General features: G+C 44.3%; 1 protein-coding gene across 1 annotated transcript in view; it reads right to left on the bottom strand.

The window, feature by feature from the left end:
* LOC126259850 (high-affinity choline transporter 1) overlaps window positions 1-22725 on the bottom strand; it is a 357917-nt gene that overhangs the window by 166764 nt on the left and 168428 nt on the right. Inside the window, exon 3 of the mRNA XM_049956909.1 lies at window positions 20723-20896. Within this exon, the coding sequence (XP_049812866.1) occupies window positions 20723-20888 (166 nt within the window). The 5' untranslated portion in view covers window positions 20889-20896. The remainder of the gene's footprint in view (window positions 1-20722; window positions 20897-22725) is intronic.

The raw sequence follows: 22725 nt of genomic DNA, 5'->3' as shown, positions 1-22725 counted from the left end.
AGCCAAGCAGTTTCTACACTGCCAAGCCACATGTTGTTCCGAATGTTGCTGGAAGTAGCATATTGACACGAGTGGGCTAGCGGCTGTGAATTTTGGCAGAGTTAAGAGCAGACGGGCAGCGCCTGCCACGACTAGAGGGCTACGTGAGACGCTGGATCAATGTGGGACAGCAAACAGTCGCCACGAGTTCGAGCCTGCACTGCAGCACCATCTTCTGGCACTGGCTACTCCTTCCTGGACTTGGTGCCTCTTCACTGGTGGGCCGCCTCCAGGTTCCTTCCAGCAACAGCCAGAATCCTGCTGTGAATGGCAGCAGATTAAGTCTGGGGCAATACAGGCTCTCACCCTCCTTGTACTGACACGGGCACATCGGCACCACGTTCTCCACTTGCAGGTGCTAAGTGCAGCGAAGGAGGCTGAAGTCGCCTGCAAATGGTCTGGCAGTCTTCTGCGCCGCTGGCACCATTCGCAAGCCACTGGGCCACATCTGATAGCGAGCTTTGCTGTCTGCACTCGTAGGCGGATATGTGACAGCCCACAAGCAGTCAGGTAGCCTGTACCCTGTACCATTGTGTGCCTTCCTCACCACGTGCTGAGAGGGAGAATGTCTACTGCACTATGACCCTATGAATGTAGAGCTAACAGTTTTAATAAAGTATTTGACTTCCATGTTATTAATCTGAGCTGTCATCAGCCTGCATTCTTGCTGTGACCCACTGCTGCGAACCAACGCAGTACAGAAGTGGCTCTACATTTCTGATCCACTTCAGATATAAATCTGTGTTTCACTGAATGTTCCGTCCGCCCCTGGTAGCTGAGTGGTCAGCTCGACGGATTGTCCTACCTAACGGCCCGGGTTCGATTCCCGGCTGGGTCGGAGATTTCCTCCGCTCACGGACTGGATGTTGTGTTGTCCTTATCATAATCATTTCATCCCCATCGACACGCAAGTCGCCGAAGTGGCGTCATCTCGAAAGACTTGCACCCGGCGAACGGTTTACCCGACGGGAGGCCCTAGTCACACGGCATTTCCCTCTCCATTGACTTTTCTCATTTTGAGAGTACCGGAAGAGGGTACCCGTTTTACTTGCTAAAAGCATTCAGTACCCTAGATCGCATAAATCTGTGTTTGGCCCTACATCCCCCTCCCCACCACATCTCTCTACTCCAGTGATATGGAATCCCACTCAGAGTATGGCGCTAATATACTGAACCGCCAAAGGAACTGGTATAGGCATGGGTATTCAATTATAGAGATATACAAACAGGCGGAATACGGCGCTACGGTCGGCAACGCCTATGTAAGACAAGTGTCTGGCACAGTTGTCAGATCTGTTACTGCTGCTGCAATAGCAAGTTATCGAGATTTAAGTGAACTTGAACGTGGTGCTATATTTGACCCACGAGAGATGGGACACAGCATCTCTTAGGTAGCGATGAACTGGGAATTTCCCAGTACGATCATTTCAAGTGTGTACCATGAATATCAAATGTCCGACATCGCTGCGGCCGGAAGAAGATCCTGCGAGAATGGGACCAGTGACGACTGAAAAGAATCGTTCAACGTGACAGAAGTGCAACCCTTCCGCAAATTGCTGCAGATTTCAAAGCTGGGCCATCAACAAGTGTCAGCGTGCGAACCATTCAACAAACATCATCGATATGGGCTTTCGGAGCCGGAGGCCCGCTCTTGTACTCTTGATGACTGCACGACACAAAGCTTTACGGCTCGCCTGGGCCCGTCAACAATGACATTGGACTGTTGATAACTGGAAAAATGTTTCCTGGTCAGACGATTCTCGTTTCAAATTGTATCGAACGAATGAACATGTACGGGTAAGGAGACAACCTCTGAATCCGTGAACCCCGCATGTCAGCAGGGGACTGTTCAACCTGGTGGAGGGTCTGTAATGGGGTGAGGCGTTTGTATTTGGAGTGGAATGTGACCCCTGATACGTCTAGATACGATTCTGTGGGGATCGCTGTGGCCGAGCGGTTCTAGACGCTTCAGTCCGGAACCGCGGTGCTGCTACAGTCGCAGGCAGGTTCGAATCCTGCATCGGACATGGCTGTGTGTGATGTCCTTAGGTTAGTTAGGGTTAAGTAGTTCTAAGTTTAGGGCACTGATGACCTCAGCTGTTAAGTCCCACAGTGCTTAGAGCCATTTGAATCATTTCTGACTCGGACAGGTGGCATGTATGTAAGCATCCTGTCTGACCACCTGCATCCATTCACGTCCATTGAGCATTCCGACGGACTTTGGCAATTCCAGCAGGACAATGCGACACCCCCACACATCCAGATAGCTACAGAGTGTCTCCAGGAACACTCTTTGAGTTTAAACGTTTACGCTGGTCACAAAACTCCCCAGATATGAACATTATTGAGCATATCTCGGATGTCTAGTAACGCGCTGTTCAGAAGAGATATCCACCCCCTCGTGCTCTTACGGATTTATAGACTGCCCTGCAGGACTGATGGCGTCAGTTCCTTCCAGAACTGCTTCAGACGTTAGTCGAGTCCATGCCACTTCGTGCTGCAGCACTTCTGAGTGGTCACGGGAGCCCTGCATGATATTAGGCAGGTGTGCCAGTTCCTTTGACTCTTGATTATCAAAAGGGTACGGCCAAACTTTCAGGAAACATTCCTCACACACAAAGAAAGAAAATATGTTATGTGGACATGTGTCCGGAAACGCTTAATTTCCGTGTTAGAGCTCATTTTATTACTTCTCTTCAAATCACATTAATCATGGAATGGAAACACACAGGAACAGAACGTACCAACGTGACTTCAAACACTTTGTTACAGGAAATGTTGAAAATGTCCTCCGTTAGAGAGGATACATGCATCCACCCTCCGTCGCATGGAATCCCTGATGCGCTGATGCAGCCCTGGAGAATGGGGTATTGTATCACAGCTGTCCACAATACGAGCACGAAGAGTCTCTACATTTGGTACCGGGGTTACGTAGACAAGACCTTTCAAATGTCCCCATAAATGAACGTCAAGAGGGTTGAGGTCAGGAGAGCGTGGAGGCCATGGAATTGGTCCGCCTCTACCAATCCCTCGGTCAGCGAATCTGTTGTTGAGAAGCGTACGAACACTGCGACTGAAATGTGCCGGAGCTCCATCGTGCATGAACCACATGTTGTGTCGTACTTGTAAAGGCACATGTTCTAGCAGCACAGGTAGAGTATCCCGTATGAAATCATGATAACGTGCTCCATTGAGCGTAGGTGGAAGAACAAACTGAAATGAGCTCTAACATGGAAATTAAGCGTTTCCGGACACATGTCCACATAACATCTTTTCTTTATTTGTGTGTGAGGAATGTTTCCTGAAAGTTTGGCCGTACCTTTTTGTAACACCCTGTATATGGTAGAAGTTTGAAGATGACTGTTGGTTTTTCACAGGAAATAAATAACATGCCTAGGGGCTGGATTGGGAGTTCGTATCTCGTTGTAGCCTCTGAACACTGATCATCATATTCAACAGTTATCTCGCCTTCTAGACCAGGCCTTTGAACTAGAACTCTGAATGTCAGTGATGTGTTTAAGACAGCCTTGTATGTGTTCTTTGGTAGTGATCTGAGCTCACGTTACTTGCTGTTGTAATATTTGCTCACTATTACGCACATACCTTCATAATGGACAACACAGCTTGTCTGGGAATGGCCTGTACTTGGCTGACGCCTGGCCTCCGCCACTCGTCTCACTGAAACTTTAACCACGATGTTATTTTTACAGAAGTGTAGCAGAGTCCACGTTGTATTTGTCAAACACATAGACCCAAAGACGCGCACTCCAATTGTCATTCCTCTCCCTTGACAAACAGGCTGGACGCATCTGCCTGGGACGAGTGGTACTGTGACAGCACGTGCGCGTCGCCTCTGCCACGAGCGCCTTTGTTGGGCAAGAGCCTTCGGCGGTCGTGGGTCAAGCGGTGTCCCGTAGCGTCGTGGCGTGGCGTGGCGCGGCACGGCGTGCACGCTGACCCAGCACGACCTGGCGTGCGGCGTGCCGCTAAATATAGAGCGGTCGATGCAGCAGCCAGCGGCCAGCAGCCGGTGGCCAGGTCGCGGCCTCGCAGGACTCGGCGGGGCTGACCGTCCCTCGCCAAGGCGCCTGGCTCCTCCCGGAAGCTGTCGCGCCTCGCCGGCCTGTCCATGCAAACTGAGGCCTCCACAGTGGTGACTCTTTAGGGAGACCCCAGCAGACGCGCTGCTGGCATTCCTACACGAAAACGCAGTTGTAGGATCAGCCAGATTATTCTTCCGTTGTGCTATCTGCAGACTAGAGTCACCGAATTTTATCTTGATTATAATCACTTTAGAAGAGATTTTGACGCTTTATACAGGGTGTTCCAGAAATGCTGCGACACACTCCGAGGGGTTGGTGTCTTAAGAACCATATCGAGGACAGGAACCGGTGTCCGGGAATGTCATCCAACGATCCTACAGAGTGTCGAAGTAGGCACAACTTCAGCAGCAAACGTGACTTTCTGAGCTGACGAGCCTTAGGTGGAAGCTCTTGCAATGTTGTTTCTGATGGCCACGATCCCCAGTGGAAAAGAATGAACTAGCTGGTGCGTAGAAAGGGCTTGTCCCCTCTGAATGCAATTCTCTGTTGCTGTTGGTGGATGAAATTTCGGACACGGGTTCCCACTTGCTGTTGATTTTTCTGCTGTATACCGAAAATCATTGGTTTCTTTGCAGTGCTTGGGTTTGGATGTTTTCATGCAGCCTCGCGTAGTATAGCAGCTGGTACCTCGGAGCCGCTTTGCCTGCTCATCGTGTCTTTGTAATGGATGTTCACTTCGCGGGCGGAACCGTCGCCACCTGAGGAGCTGTAACTTTACTCCGTGCGGTCACGTGACGTATTCTGGGGCTGGACAAAGAGCGTATTCTTCCAGCCTTGGCTGGTGGACGTGGCCATATGCGCTGTCCGTGATGTGCTTCAGCCTGATACGGGAACGACAGTGAGCAACATTTTGTGGGTGGTATGTATTGCTCAGATTTCGAGAGAGAAGAACCTATCCCTATGCAGTCACTTCTGAGTGTGTTGGTTTTTTTGGCAGCAAACTGATTCGGATAGATCTACTGACCGTGTTTGCCGATGCCTTTGCGTGGATCACCGTCCTGGCAATAAGAATCTGTTTAAACCAAATACTAATTTCATTGTAAGAGAGTATCAGCTTCAGGAGGTGTATATCTTCTCTAAATTAAAATTTAAGTGTCCTATATTTAAGTCTCTATTTATATACATTTTCTTATCTGAATATTAGCGGGATAAATGAACTGTTGTGTGTCCTCAAGTTACTGTAATGATTGGATTCCCACATACTGCCTGTCAGCCGCTTTAACTTGAACCCTGTGTGAACGTTTTAGAATTTGTCGAGCAACTGGCTGGGAAGTCGGCCGAAATCGAACCATTACTCAATTTGACTCATTTTTATGCTTGAGACCTTCGCTTGTCTAGGATTTCGTTGCTCATAAAAATGCTTGGTAAAACCCTCAGTCTGCTTCACAGACGTGTACATTTAAAATTTTCTGCTTTTTATGATTATGAAATTTATTCATCCAAATGTCTGTGACTCAGATGTGAAAATTTTCTTAAACTTTTCTTTTTTGTGACTGATGTTTATTGATTCTCAAGTGTGCTTATCATACGCACACTTATCCTAAAGTTTCTGGTTTCTATGAATATGCACATTAGTGAAATAACAATTCGTTTTGGTTGCTTCACAGCCATGTACGTACAACTTTAAAATTTTAACATTAATTTTCTCATCTCGCGATTCAAATTTACTGGTGCATAAGTCCGCTGCAGGGACGAAGTCATTATTTCAAATATCTGCTTTCCCCAATTGTGCGCAGTAGTGAGATAACAATTTTTTTGATTACGTTTCAGTTATGTATGTATTTTTTTTTTAAATTTTTGGCATTTACTGTCGCACTCTCTATCCTGTATTCTATCTGCTTCACAGACGTTTATGCATTATTTCCTATGTCAGTTATTTGCCTATATGTATTACAGAATCTGTAATTTTGATAAATTTTTGGGTATTTCTTAGAACCTAACGATTTGTTTTGAAATAGTCTCTGTAGAGAAAAAATATTAGCAGATTTTCTACTTTAAAAGAAATTGCACTCTGATATAAAACAATAAATAATTGTACTTCAAACATTATTTTATTTTCGCTCAGCACCATGCTACACCCAGATCCTAGCTCATAATTAGTTCCTCCAAATAATCTACTTCGAAGAAAGGATGATTACCATTTAACACCACGTAGAACATGAGTTCATAATAGACGGATTATGAGCTCTTTCTGGAACAAAATGAACCATGAAATTTGTTCTTATCCATATTAAGGAACTACCTAGCATTCGCAGGAAAGGCTGTAGCGGAACCAATGTGAATTTTGAAGTACAAGCATTGTTGTATGTACAGTACAAGAAAAGAAGAAAACAGGACAGGAATAATATCCTCCAATTGCAATGTCGCTTTGTCTGCAGATCCACGTTTCAGACGTTCTCATAACGTCCAGTACTTAAATTTTCCTCATTATTTTGTGAAGAAAAGATAGCCTAAGAATCATGTTTATTTTTATTTTGTTTTTCAATGTCAATTTTTATAATAAAAAAATCCTAAAATGTTGATAGTATCATATCATGGTGCATCGGAAGCTACATTCCCACACAAATTCTCAAAAAAAATGGATGCCTAAACGTTTTTTTTGTTTTTCTACAGTATGGCATAGGTGGTTCATAGTAAGTCATTGAACCACCGGCTGTCACCTTTAATAAGCTCAGAAAAACGTGCCCGTGGAAGGGTTTGAACACGGCAAGCATATGTTAGAAAAAGCATCGTCTTGGAGTTCTCCGTTTCTTTTGGCTGCTCATGGGGTTTAGTGCCTTCTGGTCGAAATGCACTGCCAATCCGCTTATAAGAAGTACCCTTTCTGACCACGCACATTTGCCTTTTGCGGGCAAGTGTTCTATCAACTGAGCTATCCAAACACGACTTATGACCCCTCCTCAAAGCTTTATTTCCGCCAGCACCTCGCCTCCTACCTTCCAAACTTAACAAAACTTTTCCTGTGAAACTTGTAGGACTAGCACTCCTGGAAGAAAGGTTATTGCACAGACATGGCTCAGCTACATCCTGGGGATTTTCCCAGAGTGAAATTTTCACTCTGCAGCATTGCCCTCGCAAGGCAAAGGTGCCGAGTTCGAGTTCCACGTCGGCACAGTATTAATCTGCCGGGAAGTTTCATATCAGTGCGCTCTCCGCAACAGAGTGAAAAATTTATTCTGGAAACATCTCCCACGCTGTGGTTAAGCCACGTCTGCCCAGTATTCTTTGCCGCGCGAAGTAGCCGTACGGTTAGAGGCGCCATGCCACGGACTGCGCGGCCCCTCACGCCGGAGGTTCGAGTCCTCCCTCGGACATGGGTGTGTGTGTTGTTCTTAGCATAAGTTAGTTTAAGTAGTGCGTACGTCTTGGGACCGATGACGTCAGCAGTTTAGCCCCTTAGGAATTCACACACTTGTATTCTTTCCTCCAGGAGTGCCAGGCCCTCAAGTTTCGCAGGAGAACTTCTGTGAAGTCTGAAAGGTAGGAGACGTGATACTGACGGAAGTAAAGCTGTCTTGCTTGGGTAATTCAACTGGCATAACATTTGCTCGCGAAAGGCAAAAGTCCGATTTCGAGTCTCGGATAACACAGCTTTAATCTGACAGGAAGTTTTCTACGGAACAGTTTAGAAGTGCTGTCTTGCGCAGTTACAGTAGACTGTCGAGGTGCCTTATGGGAAGTATGTTTCATACTGGTGGCTCAGTGTCCCACGCGTAGAAAACAGACGCACGTAAGGTGTTGGCTGGACTGAAGGTATGTGCTGATGAAGAGCAGCTATCAGTTGTTATTTTTATTTCAGGGGAAAGAGTTAACCTATTGGTGTGCACTCCTCAAATGATAATACTTCTATTGTTCCTAATAACGATCAGAACAAGTAATCGAGAGGAACAAGCTGTGCGGCAATACTGGGTCACTTGGTTTCTCCTTCTTCCTGTGTTGCACCACCATCAGCAACCCGATTCTACACAATAGGCCATACCCCGACGTACTCACAACATTCACCTACACTTAAAAGTTACATGAAAGAAACATTCACGTTTCGCAAAATAGCAGTGCCCAGTGGGTGAGAATCAAGAAAACCTTTCCAAACTATTCGATACTACATTTACATTAACGAGGTCCCTCGAAAAAAAATAATCTTTTTTTTTTTTTCAAGATTCTCAACTTATGTTCTACATCTTGCCAATAAATTATGTCATCGAAACAATCTTTCTTCCTGTATTCAAATTTATTTCCACCTGTCTCCACGAGTCATGCTGTCGTAGCACTCTGTAATAATGACTGATGCACTTGATTTTCGTCTAAAGCAACGCCCTGTTACATAGTTGTAGTGTTGTGAGAACGAGACGGTGCCAAGCATTCACAAAAGACTGATGAAGCTGTATGGGGACGACGCTGCTAATCACAGAAGACTTAGTCGTCAGGCGAGCAGATTATCTGGTGCAAGTGGCCACGGTGCTACTCGGGACATCCTGCGCAGCGGTAGGCGGCTCACCATACAAACTCCTAATAATGTACGGCGCATTCATAATCTGATTTTGGCTGACATACCCATGGTTAGTCGGAGTGGGAGTACGATAATCCATTGTGTGCAGAGTATTCAGACAGTCAGACAGTTGAAGTTGATAATACGCGGCCACAGGTCACGGAGAAAACCACAGCCAAGATCGCAAAGCTTGAGTGGACAACAATGAAATATGCACCCTCTGTTACTAAACTGACAATTCCTTGATGCTTTAGGTTGTGTCCTATCAAGGATCCCTTCTTTTGGTCAATTTGTGACATAAATCTCTTTTTTTCCCAATTCGAGTCATTATTTCTTCCGTAGTTCAAATGGTTCAAATGGCTCTGAGTACTATGGGACTTAACATCTTAGGTCATCAGTCCCCTAGAACTTAGAACTACTTAAACCTAACTAACCTAAGGACATCACACACATCCATGCCTGAGGCAGGATTCGAACCTGCGACCGTAGCAGCCCCGCGGTTCCGGACTGCAGCGCTAGGACCGCACGGCCACCGCGGCCGGCGCTTCCGTAGTTACTCGATCTACCCATCAAATCTTCAAGGCTTATCTGTAGCGCCAAATATCAGAAGCTATTACTCTCTTCTTATCTGACCTTATTATCGCCTATGTTTCACTTCCGTGCAAGGCTAAAATGCATACTAGTACCTTCACAGAAGTCTTTCTAATACTTAAATTTATATTCTGTGTTGAGAAATATCTCCTTTTTTTATGCTTTCCTTACTTTTGTTGGTCTGCATGATATGTTACTTCTTTCGGCCAACATTAATTATTTTGCTGCCCATATACTGAAGATCATTTACTTCTTTAAGCGTCCGATTTCCTAATTTAATTCCCTCAGATTGTTGGGTTTAATTCAACTACATTGCCTTACCCTCTTTAATGTTGCTAATATTCATCTTATATTCTCTTTTCAGGACAATATCTATTCCCTGTAACTGCTCCGTAAGTCATTTTTCTTCTCAAGGAGAATTACAGTGTCATCAGTAAACTGCAAAATTTTTATCTCTTCTCCCAGAATCCTTGATTCACTTTCCAAATTTATCCGTGGATTCCATTGTTGCTTTCTAAGTGTGTATATTAAATAACATCGGGGGTAGGCTACAACCGTGTATTACTGCTTCCCTTATAGGTTATTCGACCCTCATAACAGCAGTCCGGTTTCGTACAAATTGTAATGAGCCTTTCGCTCCCTGTATTTTATGTCACTCAATATTGTCAAAAGCTTCTCAAAATATACAAATGCTATAAACGTAACTTTCTTCAGCCTGTCTTCTAACATACGTTGCAGGGTCAGTGTTGCCTCCAATGGTCTAAATTTCCCCGAATCTAAATTGATCTTCTCTGTCAGCTTTCGCCAAATGTTTCATTCTTCTGTAAATAATTTCTCTCAGTATTTTGCAACCATGACTTATTAAACTGATACTTTAGTAAGAATCACATCTGTCAACATCTTCTGCCTTTGGAATTGTGTTTGTTACGATCTTCTTGAAATGTGAGATTATTTCATCTGTCCAATACCTCGTGTACTCGTGGATTAGATTTGTCGTGGCATGTTCTCCAAAGGATCTCAATAACTGCGAGTTAATGTCGTCTACTGTGGGGGATTTCGTTTTACTTCGTTCAGTGCACTGTCAAATTCTTCTTGCAGTATCTCGTCTCCAGTCTCATCTTTATATATTTTCTCTCATTTCATGTATGATCAACATTCGAAAGCATGCAGTTGTAGTTGTCTCACCACGCACTTATACGGCTCTGGTGGACCAGCCGGCCGGGGTGGCAGTGAGGTACTAGGCACAACAGTCTGGAACCGGGCGACCGCTACGGCCGCAGGTTCGAATCCTGCCTCGCTCATGGATGTGTGTGATGTCCTTAGATTAGTTAGGTTTACTTAGTTCTAAGTTCTAGGCGACTGATGACCTCAGAAGTTAAGTCGCATAGTGCTCAGAGCGATTTGAACCAATCTGGTGGACCAGTTAGAACGCCGTCAATTCTTCATTTGATGCTCAGATGTATCGAAAGGCTAGCTGATTTTGTTAGGCTTTGCTGGTGAGCTTCCATACGAGGTGTAAGTGAAGTGAAATGTCATACGCTAATGTTTCCAAAAAATGTTACGCAAGTTATCGATCGCAGTGAGCCACCCATCGATCTGCAGTGTCTCACGGAAAACGAAACTACCCGGCACTTAGCTGTATGAGCTACGACGGTAGCGCTGCGACACCGGCACCAACGCAACGACGGGGAGCCATGACTGCTGAATGAAAATAACTGATGCCACCAAATATTGTGCATTCAGTCCTTTATACCACTATGTTCATGAAAAACGTAATCTTATATGCGCCAGGCCGCGGTTTGTGGGCTACTGATTTGAATTGAAGACTTAATATTCGTCCGGAAATATTACAGCGCATTGCTTGTAGCGTAGTTTTGGGAGAATATACTTGGACTTGCCTTACAGCAGATATTCTTGACTTTTGATATGTAGCTGGCGTTTCTTTGAAATTAAAGCCTTTCATTGTGATTGCCGAAGTATAATCTACAGCGATGCATTTTAATTCAATTGACAATACGACGGCATGCTGAAATGTAATTCCTGCCAATTTTTATGCGAAAACCCTTACAACTTTTTAGATAAAACAAAAGTTATTATCATTCTACAAGTTTATTTTTTATGTCTACATATTTTCAGTTGTAAAGGGTAGTGTGTGTAACGTAACTATGTCTGTGCGTGAGAAACAGCGTGCTGTAACCCGAGTTTCGAATTCGTAGAGTTCGTTCCCACATGGCACATCCTCTCCTTCAGCACGAGAATGCTGGACCGCACGCGAGCGCTGCGACATCTGCAGCAATCCGACGCCTTGAGTTCACTGTTCATCCTCCGCACGACTTCCGATTTAGCCCCAACCGATTTTCATTTGTTTCGGAACCTTAGTGATGAAGCGGTGCAAATAGAGGTGAGATTGAAGCTCCGTCAACGAAGTCAAACACTCTACAGTGACAGTATCAGCAAACTGATCTCCAATTTTCGCAGCCAGTGTGACTAGGTTGAGAAACAATTTTGTAGTCAAAAAGAATAAAGATATGTTTCATTTAAAAACCTCTAAGAGTTTGCCCATAAAGAGTTCGGGGGCATTACTTTTCAGCACGCTCTCGTAGTTATGCGAATTAGTGGTGAACGTTTATTTCTTTGAAACGATGCACGTTCTTGAGATCGTGTGCTCTGATGCAGGTTAATCTATAATTTGCAGTCAGATTATGGTTTTAATCGGTTACAACAGCTTAACTGAACTGAAGGTTTTGCTTTTGCTGGGGATATACACTACTGGCCATTAAAATTGCTATACCAAGAAGAAATGCAGATGATAAACGGGTATTTATTCGACAAATATATTATACTACAACTGACATGTGACTACATTTGCACTCAATTTGGGTGCATAGATCCTGAGAAATCAGTTCCCAGAACAACTACCTCTGGCCGTAATAACGGCCTTGATACGCCTGGGCATTGAGTCAAACACAGCTTGGATGGCGTGTACAGGTACAGCTGCACATCCAGCTTCAACACGATACCACAGTTCATCAAGAGTAGTGACTGGCGTATAGCGACGAGCCAGTTGCTCGGCCACCATTGACCAGACGTTTTCAATTGGTGAGAGATCTGGAGAATGTGCTGTCCAGGGCAGCAGTCGAACATTTTCTGTATCCAGAAAGGCCTGTACAGGACCTGCAAACATGCGGTCGTGCATTATCCTTTTGAAATGTAGGGTTTCGCAGGGATCGAATGAAGAGTAGAGCCACGGGTCGTAACACATCTGAAATGTAACGTCCACTGTTCAAAGTGCCGTCAATGCGAACAAGAGGTGACCGAGACGTGTAACCAATGGCACCCCATACCATCACGCCGGGTGATACACCAATATGGCGATGACGACTAAACGCTTCCAATGTGCGTTCACCGCGATGTCGCCAAACACGGATGCTGCAAACAGAACCTGGATTCATCTGAAAAAATTACGTTTTGCCATTCGTGCACCCAGGTTAGTCGTTGAACTGTTCGTGCAGATGGTTGTTCTCTTGCAAACGTCCCCATCTGTTGACTCAGGGATTGAGACGTGGCTGCACGATCCGTTACTGCCATGCGGATAAGATGCCTGTCATCTTGACTGCTAGTGATACGAGGCAGTTGGGATCCAGCACGGCGTTTCGTATTACCCTCCTGAACCCACCGATTTCATATTCTGCTAACAGTCACTGGACCTCGACCAACGCGAGCAGCGATGTCGCGATACGATAAACCGCAATCGCGATAGGCTACAATCCGACCTTTATCAAAGTCGGAAACTTGATAGTACGCATTTCTCCTCCTTACACGAGGCATCACAACAACGTTTCACCAGGCAACGCCGGTCAACTGCTGTTTGTGTATAAGAAATCGGTTGGAAATTTTCCTCATGTCAGCACGTTGTAGGTGTCGCCACCGGCGCCAACCTTGTGTGAATGCTCTGAAAAGCTAATCATTTGCATATCACAGCATCTTCTTCCCGTCGGTTAAATTTCGCGTCTGTAGCACGTCATCTTAGTGGTGTAGCAATTTTAATGGCCAGTAGTGTATTTTATCTCCTTATGCTCGTGATCGCACCTAGCTCGAACGTAAACGTTCTTGTTCGACCAGGGTTGGCAAGATGTTAAGTTTGGTCTTCAATCTAAGAACCTTTTAACATTCACCTCCAGGCAGTCAAACTGCCGCACAGTTCTCTTACTTGCGGTAGACAGTAGTATCGCACAACGAGTCGAATCTTTTTGTTTACTGAGAGAAATGGGACACGTGTCGTAGAGTCGTTGCCAGCAGCGGTCCTGCTCGGTGTTTTTGGCAGGTGTAGACTCAGCGGCCGCGGCCTGCCCTCCGTATCGACGCGCGCCGCTCCTGTGGCTTCCCATCCAGCGGCAGACACGTGTCTGCTACCCGTGCGCTTATCCGCGGATGTCTATCGACTGCGCGCGAAAAGGTTTACTGTTTGCGCGACTGTGCGAGTGGAGGTTCAGAGTTACCTCAGCAGACAGATCGATTGCGCATGATGAGGTATGTTATAAAAAGGTCGACTGCGCGCGAGTGTTTTATTTGCAACTCAGTAACGTTTGCACACAAATGTTGGTAACACTGTTGTCGTTAATCACCTTCTCCTAGAGCTATGCTGTGTGGGCCAGTTCCTACTGGCCGGCCGAAGTGGCCGTGCGGTTAAAGGCGCTTCAGTCTGGAACCGCAAGACCGCTACGGTCGCAGGTTCGAATCCTGCCTCGGGCATGGATGTTTGTGATGTACTTAGGTTAGTTAGGTTTAACTAGTTCTAAGTTCTAGGGGACTAATGACCTCAGCAGTTGAGTCCCATAGTGCTCAGAGCCATTTGAACCATTAGCCAGTTCCTACTCCTCGTACGCGACTAGTATATTACAAATGGAGCATATGACAAGTGAAAGAGGCCTTAACTTGTTAGGTGAATTAAATTTCGGAAACACAGAGAAACACAACGTGGAGTAGCGTGGAGGTGCACAGTACAAAATGTATTTACTAAAATGATTCTTCAACCCACATTGTGTTTACTGTGAAGTCGGTCATACCCATGAAGCCACTGATAACTTAAACAGACAAACAACTTCCAATAGTGTAAATCTGAATGCTATTACCGAATTATGTGAATCACTCTTAAAATTAAGTCGTTTCACTAACATTAAAAAATGTACGCTGAGATGACAAAAGATATAGCGTGTCGGACCTCCTTTTGCACGGCGCAGTGCATGAACTCTACGTGGCATGGACTCAAAGTCCCCTGCAGAAATATTGAGCCATGCTCCCTCTATTGATGTCCACAATTGCGAAAATGTGCAGGATTTTGTGCTCCAACTGACCTCTCGATTATGTCCCATAAATGTTCGATGGGATTCAGCTCGGGCGATCTGGTTGGCTAAGTCATTCGTTCGAGCTGTTCAGAATGTTCTTGAAACCAACCGCGAACACTTGTGGCTCGGTGACCTGGCGCATTGTCATCCGTAAAAACACTATGGTTCTTTGGGAACTTGAAGTCCACGAATGGCTGAAATGGTATCCAGGTAGCCGAACAGAACCATTTCCAGTCAACAGTCGCTTCCCCTGAACCAGAGGACCCAGTCTATTCCTTATAAACACAGTCTACGCCATTACGGTACCGCCACCATCTTGCACAGTGCCTTGTTGACAACGGGTCCATGGCTTCGTGGGCTCTGCGCCATTCTCGAAACCTACCATCAGCTGTTACCAACTGAAATCGGGACTCATCTGACCAGACCACGGTTTTCCAGTAGTCTAGGGTCCAACCGGTAGGTCACGGGCCCAGGAGAGGCGCTGCAGGCGATGTCGCCCTGTTAGCATAGGCACTCGCGTCGGTCGTCTGCTTCCAAATTTCGATGCACTGTCCTAGCGGATCGTTCGTCCTACATTGATTTCTGTGGCTATTTCACGCAGTGTTTCTTTTCTGTTAGCAGTGACAACAATACACAAACGCCGCTGCTCTCGGTTGTTAAGTGAACACCATCGTCCACTGCGTTGTCCGTGGTGAGACATAATGCCGGAAATTTGGTATTCTCGCCAAACTCTTGACACTGAGGGCCTCAGAATATTGAATTCCCTGACGATTTCCAAAATGGAATGCCCCACGCGTCTAGCACCAAGTACCTTCCGCGTTCAAAGTCTGTTCATTCCCGTCGTGCGATCGTAAACAAAAAAATGGTTCAAATGGCTCTGAGCACTATGCGACTTAACATCTGAGGTCATCAGTCCCCTATAACTTAGAACTACTTAAACCTAACTAACCTAAGGACAGCACACAACACCCAGTCATCACGAGGCAGAGAAAATCCCTGACCCCGCCGGGAATCGAACCCGGGAACCCAGGCGTGGGAAGCGAGAACGCTACCGCACGACCACGAGCTGCGGACGATCGTAAACGAGTCGGAAACTTTTTCAAATGAATTACCTGAGTACAAATGACTTCTCCGCCAATGCACTGCCCTGTGTAGGCGATACTACCAGCATCTGTATGTGCGCACATCCCTATCCCATGATTTTTGTCACCTTTGTGTGATTATCATGTCACAGTGTCTGTTTTGATAACATTGCCGAAAATGTTAAATGAAGTTCATAGTGTTAGTATTTTGTTTGTTGCCTAACAAAACAGACGCTACGTACAAAAATGTATTGACTGGAATCGTAAGGCCTTCTGACTATTATTAAGTTTCAACCGTCAATCATTGTGCCTGATTTCTAAGTGGCTATACGCAAAGTAGTTAGTCAGGTACGGCTATTTTCAACGATAGTAGGGTGTAGATTTCATTTTACACAGGCCTGGCTTAAATTTAGGGGTAAGGGCTATCTTCTGATTATAAACAAAGCAATGCTGATAAAGGTAATTCGTTGCACTGGTTGTTTGGTTTGGCTTTTCTCCCTCTCGACGAAGTTGGTGGTGCCTGTGTTGAAGATTTAATGATCATTAAACCCGAAAGAGAAAATGTTACATGTTTTGCTGATTATTTGACTACGAACTTTATAGACTCACAATGTGAGTTTTCTCACGAAATTTGGGCTTCCAACTTCTGCAAGGACAACTAACTCTTGTGACGCATTTCACAGCGCTTTTGGCCTTAATTTTCAGAGCGCACATCCGCAAATACATATTTTTGTTGATGCTATCGTTCAGAGTCAGAGCCACGCAGGGTAGCCGCGCGGTCTAGGGCTGCTTGTCATGGCTCACGCGGCTCCCCCCGTCGGAGGTTCGAGTCCTCCCTCGGGCATTGGTGTGTGTGTTGACCTTAGCGTAAGTTAGTTTAAGTTAGTTTAATTAGTGTGTAAGCGTTGGGGCCGATGACCTCAGCAGTTTCGTTCCATAGAACCTTGCCACAAATTTCAAAATTTTCAGAGTCAAACAACCACCTGCAATCAGATGAATGATACAGACAAACCTCACCAATTCGCAGCAAACGTGAAAACCCAGTGCAGTATATACAGGAATGATTTTAAATTGCAGAAATGGAGCTGTAGCAAGACTGAATTTTTTTAAACGCTGTTTTTATTATTCCACGACTTTTTAAATAGGCCTACATTGACGAGAGTCCCATTAAGGGAATGAGTATTTTATCAAGAATTTTTTAACATCCTCCTGATCTAGCTTACAGCCATAGAAATTCCCTGAAAATGTGAAGGAAAATGTTGTATCACTAACTTAACTTGTGTTTTCCCCCGCAGGCTGTTGACTTGACTCAAAAATTGACCTCCACGTGCAGTTAACCTGTTTGGAACATAGACCATGCTTGCAGTTGACCACTTCGACAACAGGTCAAATTTTGGGTCTGCGTCTAGTTTGGATGACTCGTCACACACGCCACTCACTCCTATGGCCTGTCGCTAGCTGTATCTGGTCTCTCTGTTTCTGAATCTAACAAATTCGAACTTTGTAGACGAAGTCCACCTACCGTCACATTACACCATCTGGCTTATCTCGTAGTGAAAAAACCACAAGCTGCGTCTACATCGAAATCAAAACTCATCAAACCAACGTAAGCTGTGTGGCTGCGGGCGCTTTTCGTGCCGCTGTCGCTCCCGTCCCCTCGCCACCCCTTACATGTTCAAGGCAAGTGCACGGCAAGGACGATTGATGGTGAGCCTCCATGCGAGCTCGAAAATCTCTCATTTTGGATTCATGGTCTTTTCGCGAAATACATTAAATAGGAAGCAGTGTATTGTTTGATTCACGTAGGGACGTATGCTCTCGGAATTTTGACAGTAACCACAGCGTCTCTCTTCTGGCGTCTCCCATTCCAGTTGGACGAGCGTCTTCATGATGCTTTCGCGCTTACTGCATGAAACAGTGACAAAACACGCTGCACTCCCTGTGTCCTGTGATCTCTGTTTTTTCTTCTCTCTATCAATCCTATTTAATATGTCACCGCTACTGACAATCAATACTCAAATATAGACCGAACGTTGGTTGTATAAGGTACCCCCTTCGCGGGTGGACTACAACTGAGCATTCTTCCAAAGAATCAGTCTGCAAAAGGTCCCTCCCTTTCTTTAGCTTAGTTTTATGTGGTCGGTCATCTAAATCGTCCTGAACGCATTGTCCCAGATTTTTGAAGTGTAAGGGCGATCAGGAAGTTCCCATTTGAGGGAGTTTCTGCAAGTTATACGCAACATAGCGCCACTCCGATGTGGGTATATAAGCATCGACATCCAAGGGAGGGTTTAGTGTGGTATTCGTGTCGTTCCGAAGTGCGTGCGGTAAATGCATAACCGTGAACTATTGTGACTTTATTACCAAATGCGTCCAAACAGGACCACGTGCTCTTATTGTTTTATTGGCTGCCGAAGGGCAACACAGGTATATATCCTTTGGAGAGTGAATATTGTGTGTGGGGAAGCATGTCTTTCGAATGCCACGTCCCGGGAATCAGCGATATGGCGCGCTGCTGCTTCATAATAATACACGTTCCCATGTCGCAAATACTGTAACGCAGAAGTTACACCAACTCGAATGGAAGAGACTCGATCATTCGCGCTGTAGTTCCGATATCACCCCAAGCTAGTACCACGCCTTCTCTCTCTTAAAAAAGGCCTTGATGGGTCGAAGATTCCTGTCGGAAGAGGCAGTTACGGATTTCTTGCGCAGAATGACACGATATTTTACAAAAAAAATGTTCAAATGTGTGTGAAATCTTATGGGACTTAACTGCTAAGGTCATCAGTCCCTAAGCTTACACACTACTTAACCTAAATTATCCTAAGGACAAACACACACACCCTTGCCCGAGGGAGGACTCGAACCTCCACCGGGACCAGCCGCACAGTCCATGACTGCAGCGCCCAAGACCGCTCAGCTAATCCCGCGCGGCGATATTTTACAAAACGGGTATTTTCTATGTAGCGTGTCCGAGCGATGATTGTCTCAGTGTTCAAGACGATTTTGTCTGATTGGCATACAGATTCTGGCCTTCGAATGGAAACTTTGTTATCGCCCTTGTATTTCACTAGTTGCACAGCAATCATGTAATCGTACAATGACGGTTGTTTTCGTTTCTTTGCACTCATTACGTTTATGTATGTTGGGTATCAAATACCAATCGCTTTTAACGGCGTAGATTCTCTGTAGATCATGTCCGCAGCTCGTGGTCTAGTGGCTAGCGCTGCTGCCTCTGGATCACAGGGCTCCGGGTTCGATTCCCGGCCGGATTGGAGATTTTCTCTGCCTGGGATTGGGTGTTTGTGTTGTCCTCATCATTTCATCATCATAATCATTCCTGACTGTGGCTAGCTTGGACTGCGTAAAAAAATGGACTGTATGACAATTGGAACTTTGTACGGACGCTGATGAACGCGCAGTTGAGCGCCCCACAAACCAAACATCTGTAGGTCTTCTTGCAATTCGTTACAATTCTCGAACGTTGCAACTTCTTTATGCCGTATAATCAGAATCATCGGCGAAAAGCCTCAAGAAGTTTCCGACGTCGACAGCTGACCCTCAACAAATGTGACGTAAGAGATTTCACAGGCTGGCGATAGAAGGTATAAAACACAGGGCGCGAAAGATAATGTACAGTTTCTGCACAAATTAGATTCCAGTTGTAGGAGACGAAGGATATTAAAGGCAATCAATAGCTGATAAGGTAGTGAGGTAGATATTATAGCCTATCCCCGTTGTTATTGATTCTGTACACTGAGCAATCAGTTACGGAAACCAAGATGACGTTTGGATAGGGAATTAAATTGCAGGGACAAGCAATAAAACTTTATGGTTTGCAGATGACGTTGTAATCCTGTCAAAGGCATCAAAGTAATTGGAATAGCATCTGAAAGGTATGGACGTCTTGAAAAGAGCAACAAATTAAAACAAGGGTAATGGAATGTAATCGAATTAAATCGGACGATTCAGAGAGAATTAAATTAGTAAATGAGATAGTAAAAGTAAGAAATGAGTTTTGATATTTTGGCAGCATAATAACGTATTATGTCCGAAGTAGATAGGATACAAAATGCAGGTTGCCCAGAAAAGCGTTTGTGGAAAAAAAGTTTACTTCGAATACTGATATAAATTTTAGGAAGTCTTTTCTGAAAAGCTTTTCTGGAATGTGTCGTTGTACGGAAGTGAAGCATGTGCGATAGGCAGTTCAGTCAACAAAGGAATCCGCGTTTTGCCGGCCGGTGTGGCCAAGCGGTTCTAAGCGCTTCAGTCTGGAACCGCGCGACCGCTACTGTCGCAGGTTCGAATCCTGCCTCGGGCATGGATGTGTGTGATATCCTTAGGTTAGTTAGGTCTAAGTAGTTCTAAGTTCTAGGGGACTGATGACCTCGGATGTTAAGTCCCATAGTGCTCACAGCCATTTGAACCATTTTTGAATCCGCGTTTTCGATATGTGGTGAAACGGAACAAAGCTGTATATTAGATACGTGGATCCGATAAATAGTGGGAATATACTAGATCTAATTAAAACAGGATAATCACCATCGAGAGATACACCAAATCACTCTTTGGTCCACAACACCAAAGACAACAAAATAAAATGAAACGTAAACCAAATGTGTAAGACTAAATTAAAAATGTAGGCTTTGTTTTTCGAATTAATATTAAAAAACAAAGAACAATGTAACAGATATGTTTCAGGCGCCTTCCTTCAGCGTGACACCAATTAATGACACATACTTGTCGTAGTATGAACAGTTTTAAGTGTTACTTGTATCCAACATTTCCTGACTTCGTTTGAAAGATTTTTGATAGCAACTATTACACTCCAAGCCGGTAAACAGCATGCGACGTTGGATTAGGATTCCGAAAAAGAGCGTCCTTGAGATATTTACTTCAATGCATCGAATTTCTTGAAACCAAGTCTCGTTGGATTCTACAGTAGCCTAACATTGTCAGCCCCTTGATATTATCGCACTAGAAGATATCGTTTCCCCGCATCGACGCACCGCACAGTTGTGGGCAGCCTGCTGAGCCACACGTGTTGGAGCGGCAGCTGTGTTCAGTGCGCACCTGTCATGGTGAAGATGCCGACGAAGAGGCCGATGTTGCGGCCCGCCAGCATCACCTCCTCCTCGGAGTCGTTGCCCGCCTCCTTCTTGCGGCCGGCCCATATGCCCACCGCTAGGATCAGCACGTAGAACAGAACGATGGACACCACGCCCGCGATGTTGATCATTTTGAGACCTGCCAACATAAATGTCGTGATATTAGATGCTGTTCTGGTATTGCTAGAGAGAATGAGAATGTAATGTAATGTCTTCACGTCAGGTGATTAACGACATCTTTAGGCTACAGGTGTACCAAAATATCAGTCTCCCATACGAAGGTTTAGAAAAACTTGCTGCATCCTGTGATTCCTCCTGAAGTCTTGCTCAAATCTGTTAAGAATGTTCTTGTTATTGAGTTAGCTGATTCCGTTGTCTTCAAACAAATTCATTGTTTTATAAATGTAATCATAAAATTGCTATTATCCATATCTGTTTTCGTTACAATTGCATTATTTTCCTGAAATTTTTCATTCTTCTTCTTAATTGTTTTCATTTCGTTTGGATTTTTATTTTTATTTTCATTAATTACCTTTTTAAACTTTAACATTCGTGACCATTTGTTGGTATTTATTCATTAGAGCTACTATTGCATTTTTATGTTCTGCTAAATTCTGTTTAATTTTGAAAATTAAAATTCTACATGCTTTTGTACCACTTCACTGTATAAAATATTTTAATTTAGCATTATATATCAGACCCTTGTTAAGATTAAGATATAAGTTATGTTCACTGTTCTGTCATTGATCTGAAACTGTTCGTCATCGACGGAAAACTAATCACATTTCAATAGAAACTAAAACTGCTTCATAACTGCCTCAGATGTGTAAATACCAACAAGTCGACACCAATGCTTAAGTTATAAAAGCGTTAGCTAATGAAACGAAAAATGAAAATCGGAATCTAAACGAAATTAAAACAGTTAAAAAGCTGAACCGAAAGCAGTAAAGGCTGATACGGCAGTTATTGTTAAAGATGACGATTACATTTATAAAACAGTGACGTATTTTGAATACAATGGAACCGTCGAAGTCATGCAGTTGTTATCAATATCAGATACCAAGCTAAAAATATGATACTCAATGACAGGCTCAAGAAGACGTATAGCTTTCAGCAGTCTTAACAGCATAATAACGCCCTGAATTCGTAAACGTTATTAGAGGTGTTACAATACCCCACGAATCACATTCGCTTCGATTGATGTAACACAAATGTCCCAATCAAAGAACCTACTGAAAATATTAAGAAGGACCCAAACAGGTACGGAAAATTAAGCTTTGCTGAATAGATTTTTTATAATTGTGCAGGATTTCATTCATTTCAAATTTCAAGGCAAAATGTAACAGCAAAGTGACGGCTTTGCAATGGGAGACAGCTTATCTGGAACACTCGCAGATATATTTATAAAAGACTTGGAATGCAGAGTCTTCAGTAGTTTCCCACAAATAACAGAAAAAAATCGTGTACCACAAACAGTATCTTGACGACCTTATCATATTAGTCGAAGCTAATGAAGCTGAACTAAACGCAGATATAACATTCACAGCTAAGATGGAAGCATATGACAAACTCAGTTCCTTAGGTTTGACAGCAACCAAACTTGGAGGTAAACATGAAATGTCCTTTTTAACAAAGTCTTCGGCCACCGATGTCATTATTAACGTGCAGTTCTGCCTTCCACAGCAACATAAAAATGTATACTTCCATGCTATGGTCACTGGAATCCTCAAAGTGTCACAGACTGTAAATGAAATGATAAAGGAAATTAAAACTTTAAAACATATAGCAACAAACAATGGTTGTAGAAGCAATCATGTGACGTCACTGAACAAGAAGATAAAAGAAAAAGTGAAACTACAGCATAGGGCAAACCACTAGTGAGAAGCAGGACAAACTCTGCACTAAGAACGAAAACTGACATATGTGCCTATGACTTATGTCGTAAAAAATGGTTCAAATGGCTCTGAG

The sequence above is a fragment of the Schistocerca nitens genome, chromosome 1 (genome assembly GCF_023898315.1).
Source record: "Schistocerca nitens isolate TAMUIC-IGC-003100 chromosome 1, iqSchNite1.1, whole genome shotgun sequence".
Taxonomy (NCBI): domain Eukaryota; kingdom Metazoa; phylum Arthropoda; class Insecta; order Orthoptera; family Acrididae; genus Schistocerca; species Schistocerca nitens.
The sequence above is the reverse complement of the archived record's forward strand: the minus strand, read 5'-3'. Positions and strand labels throughout refer to the sequence as shown.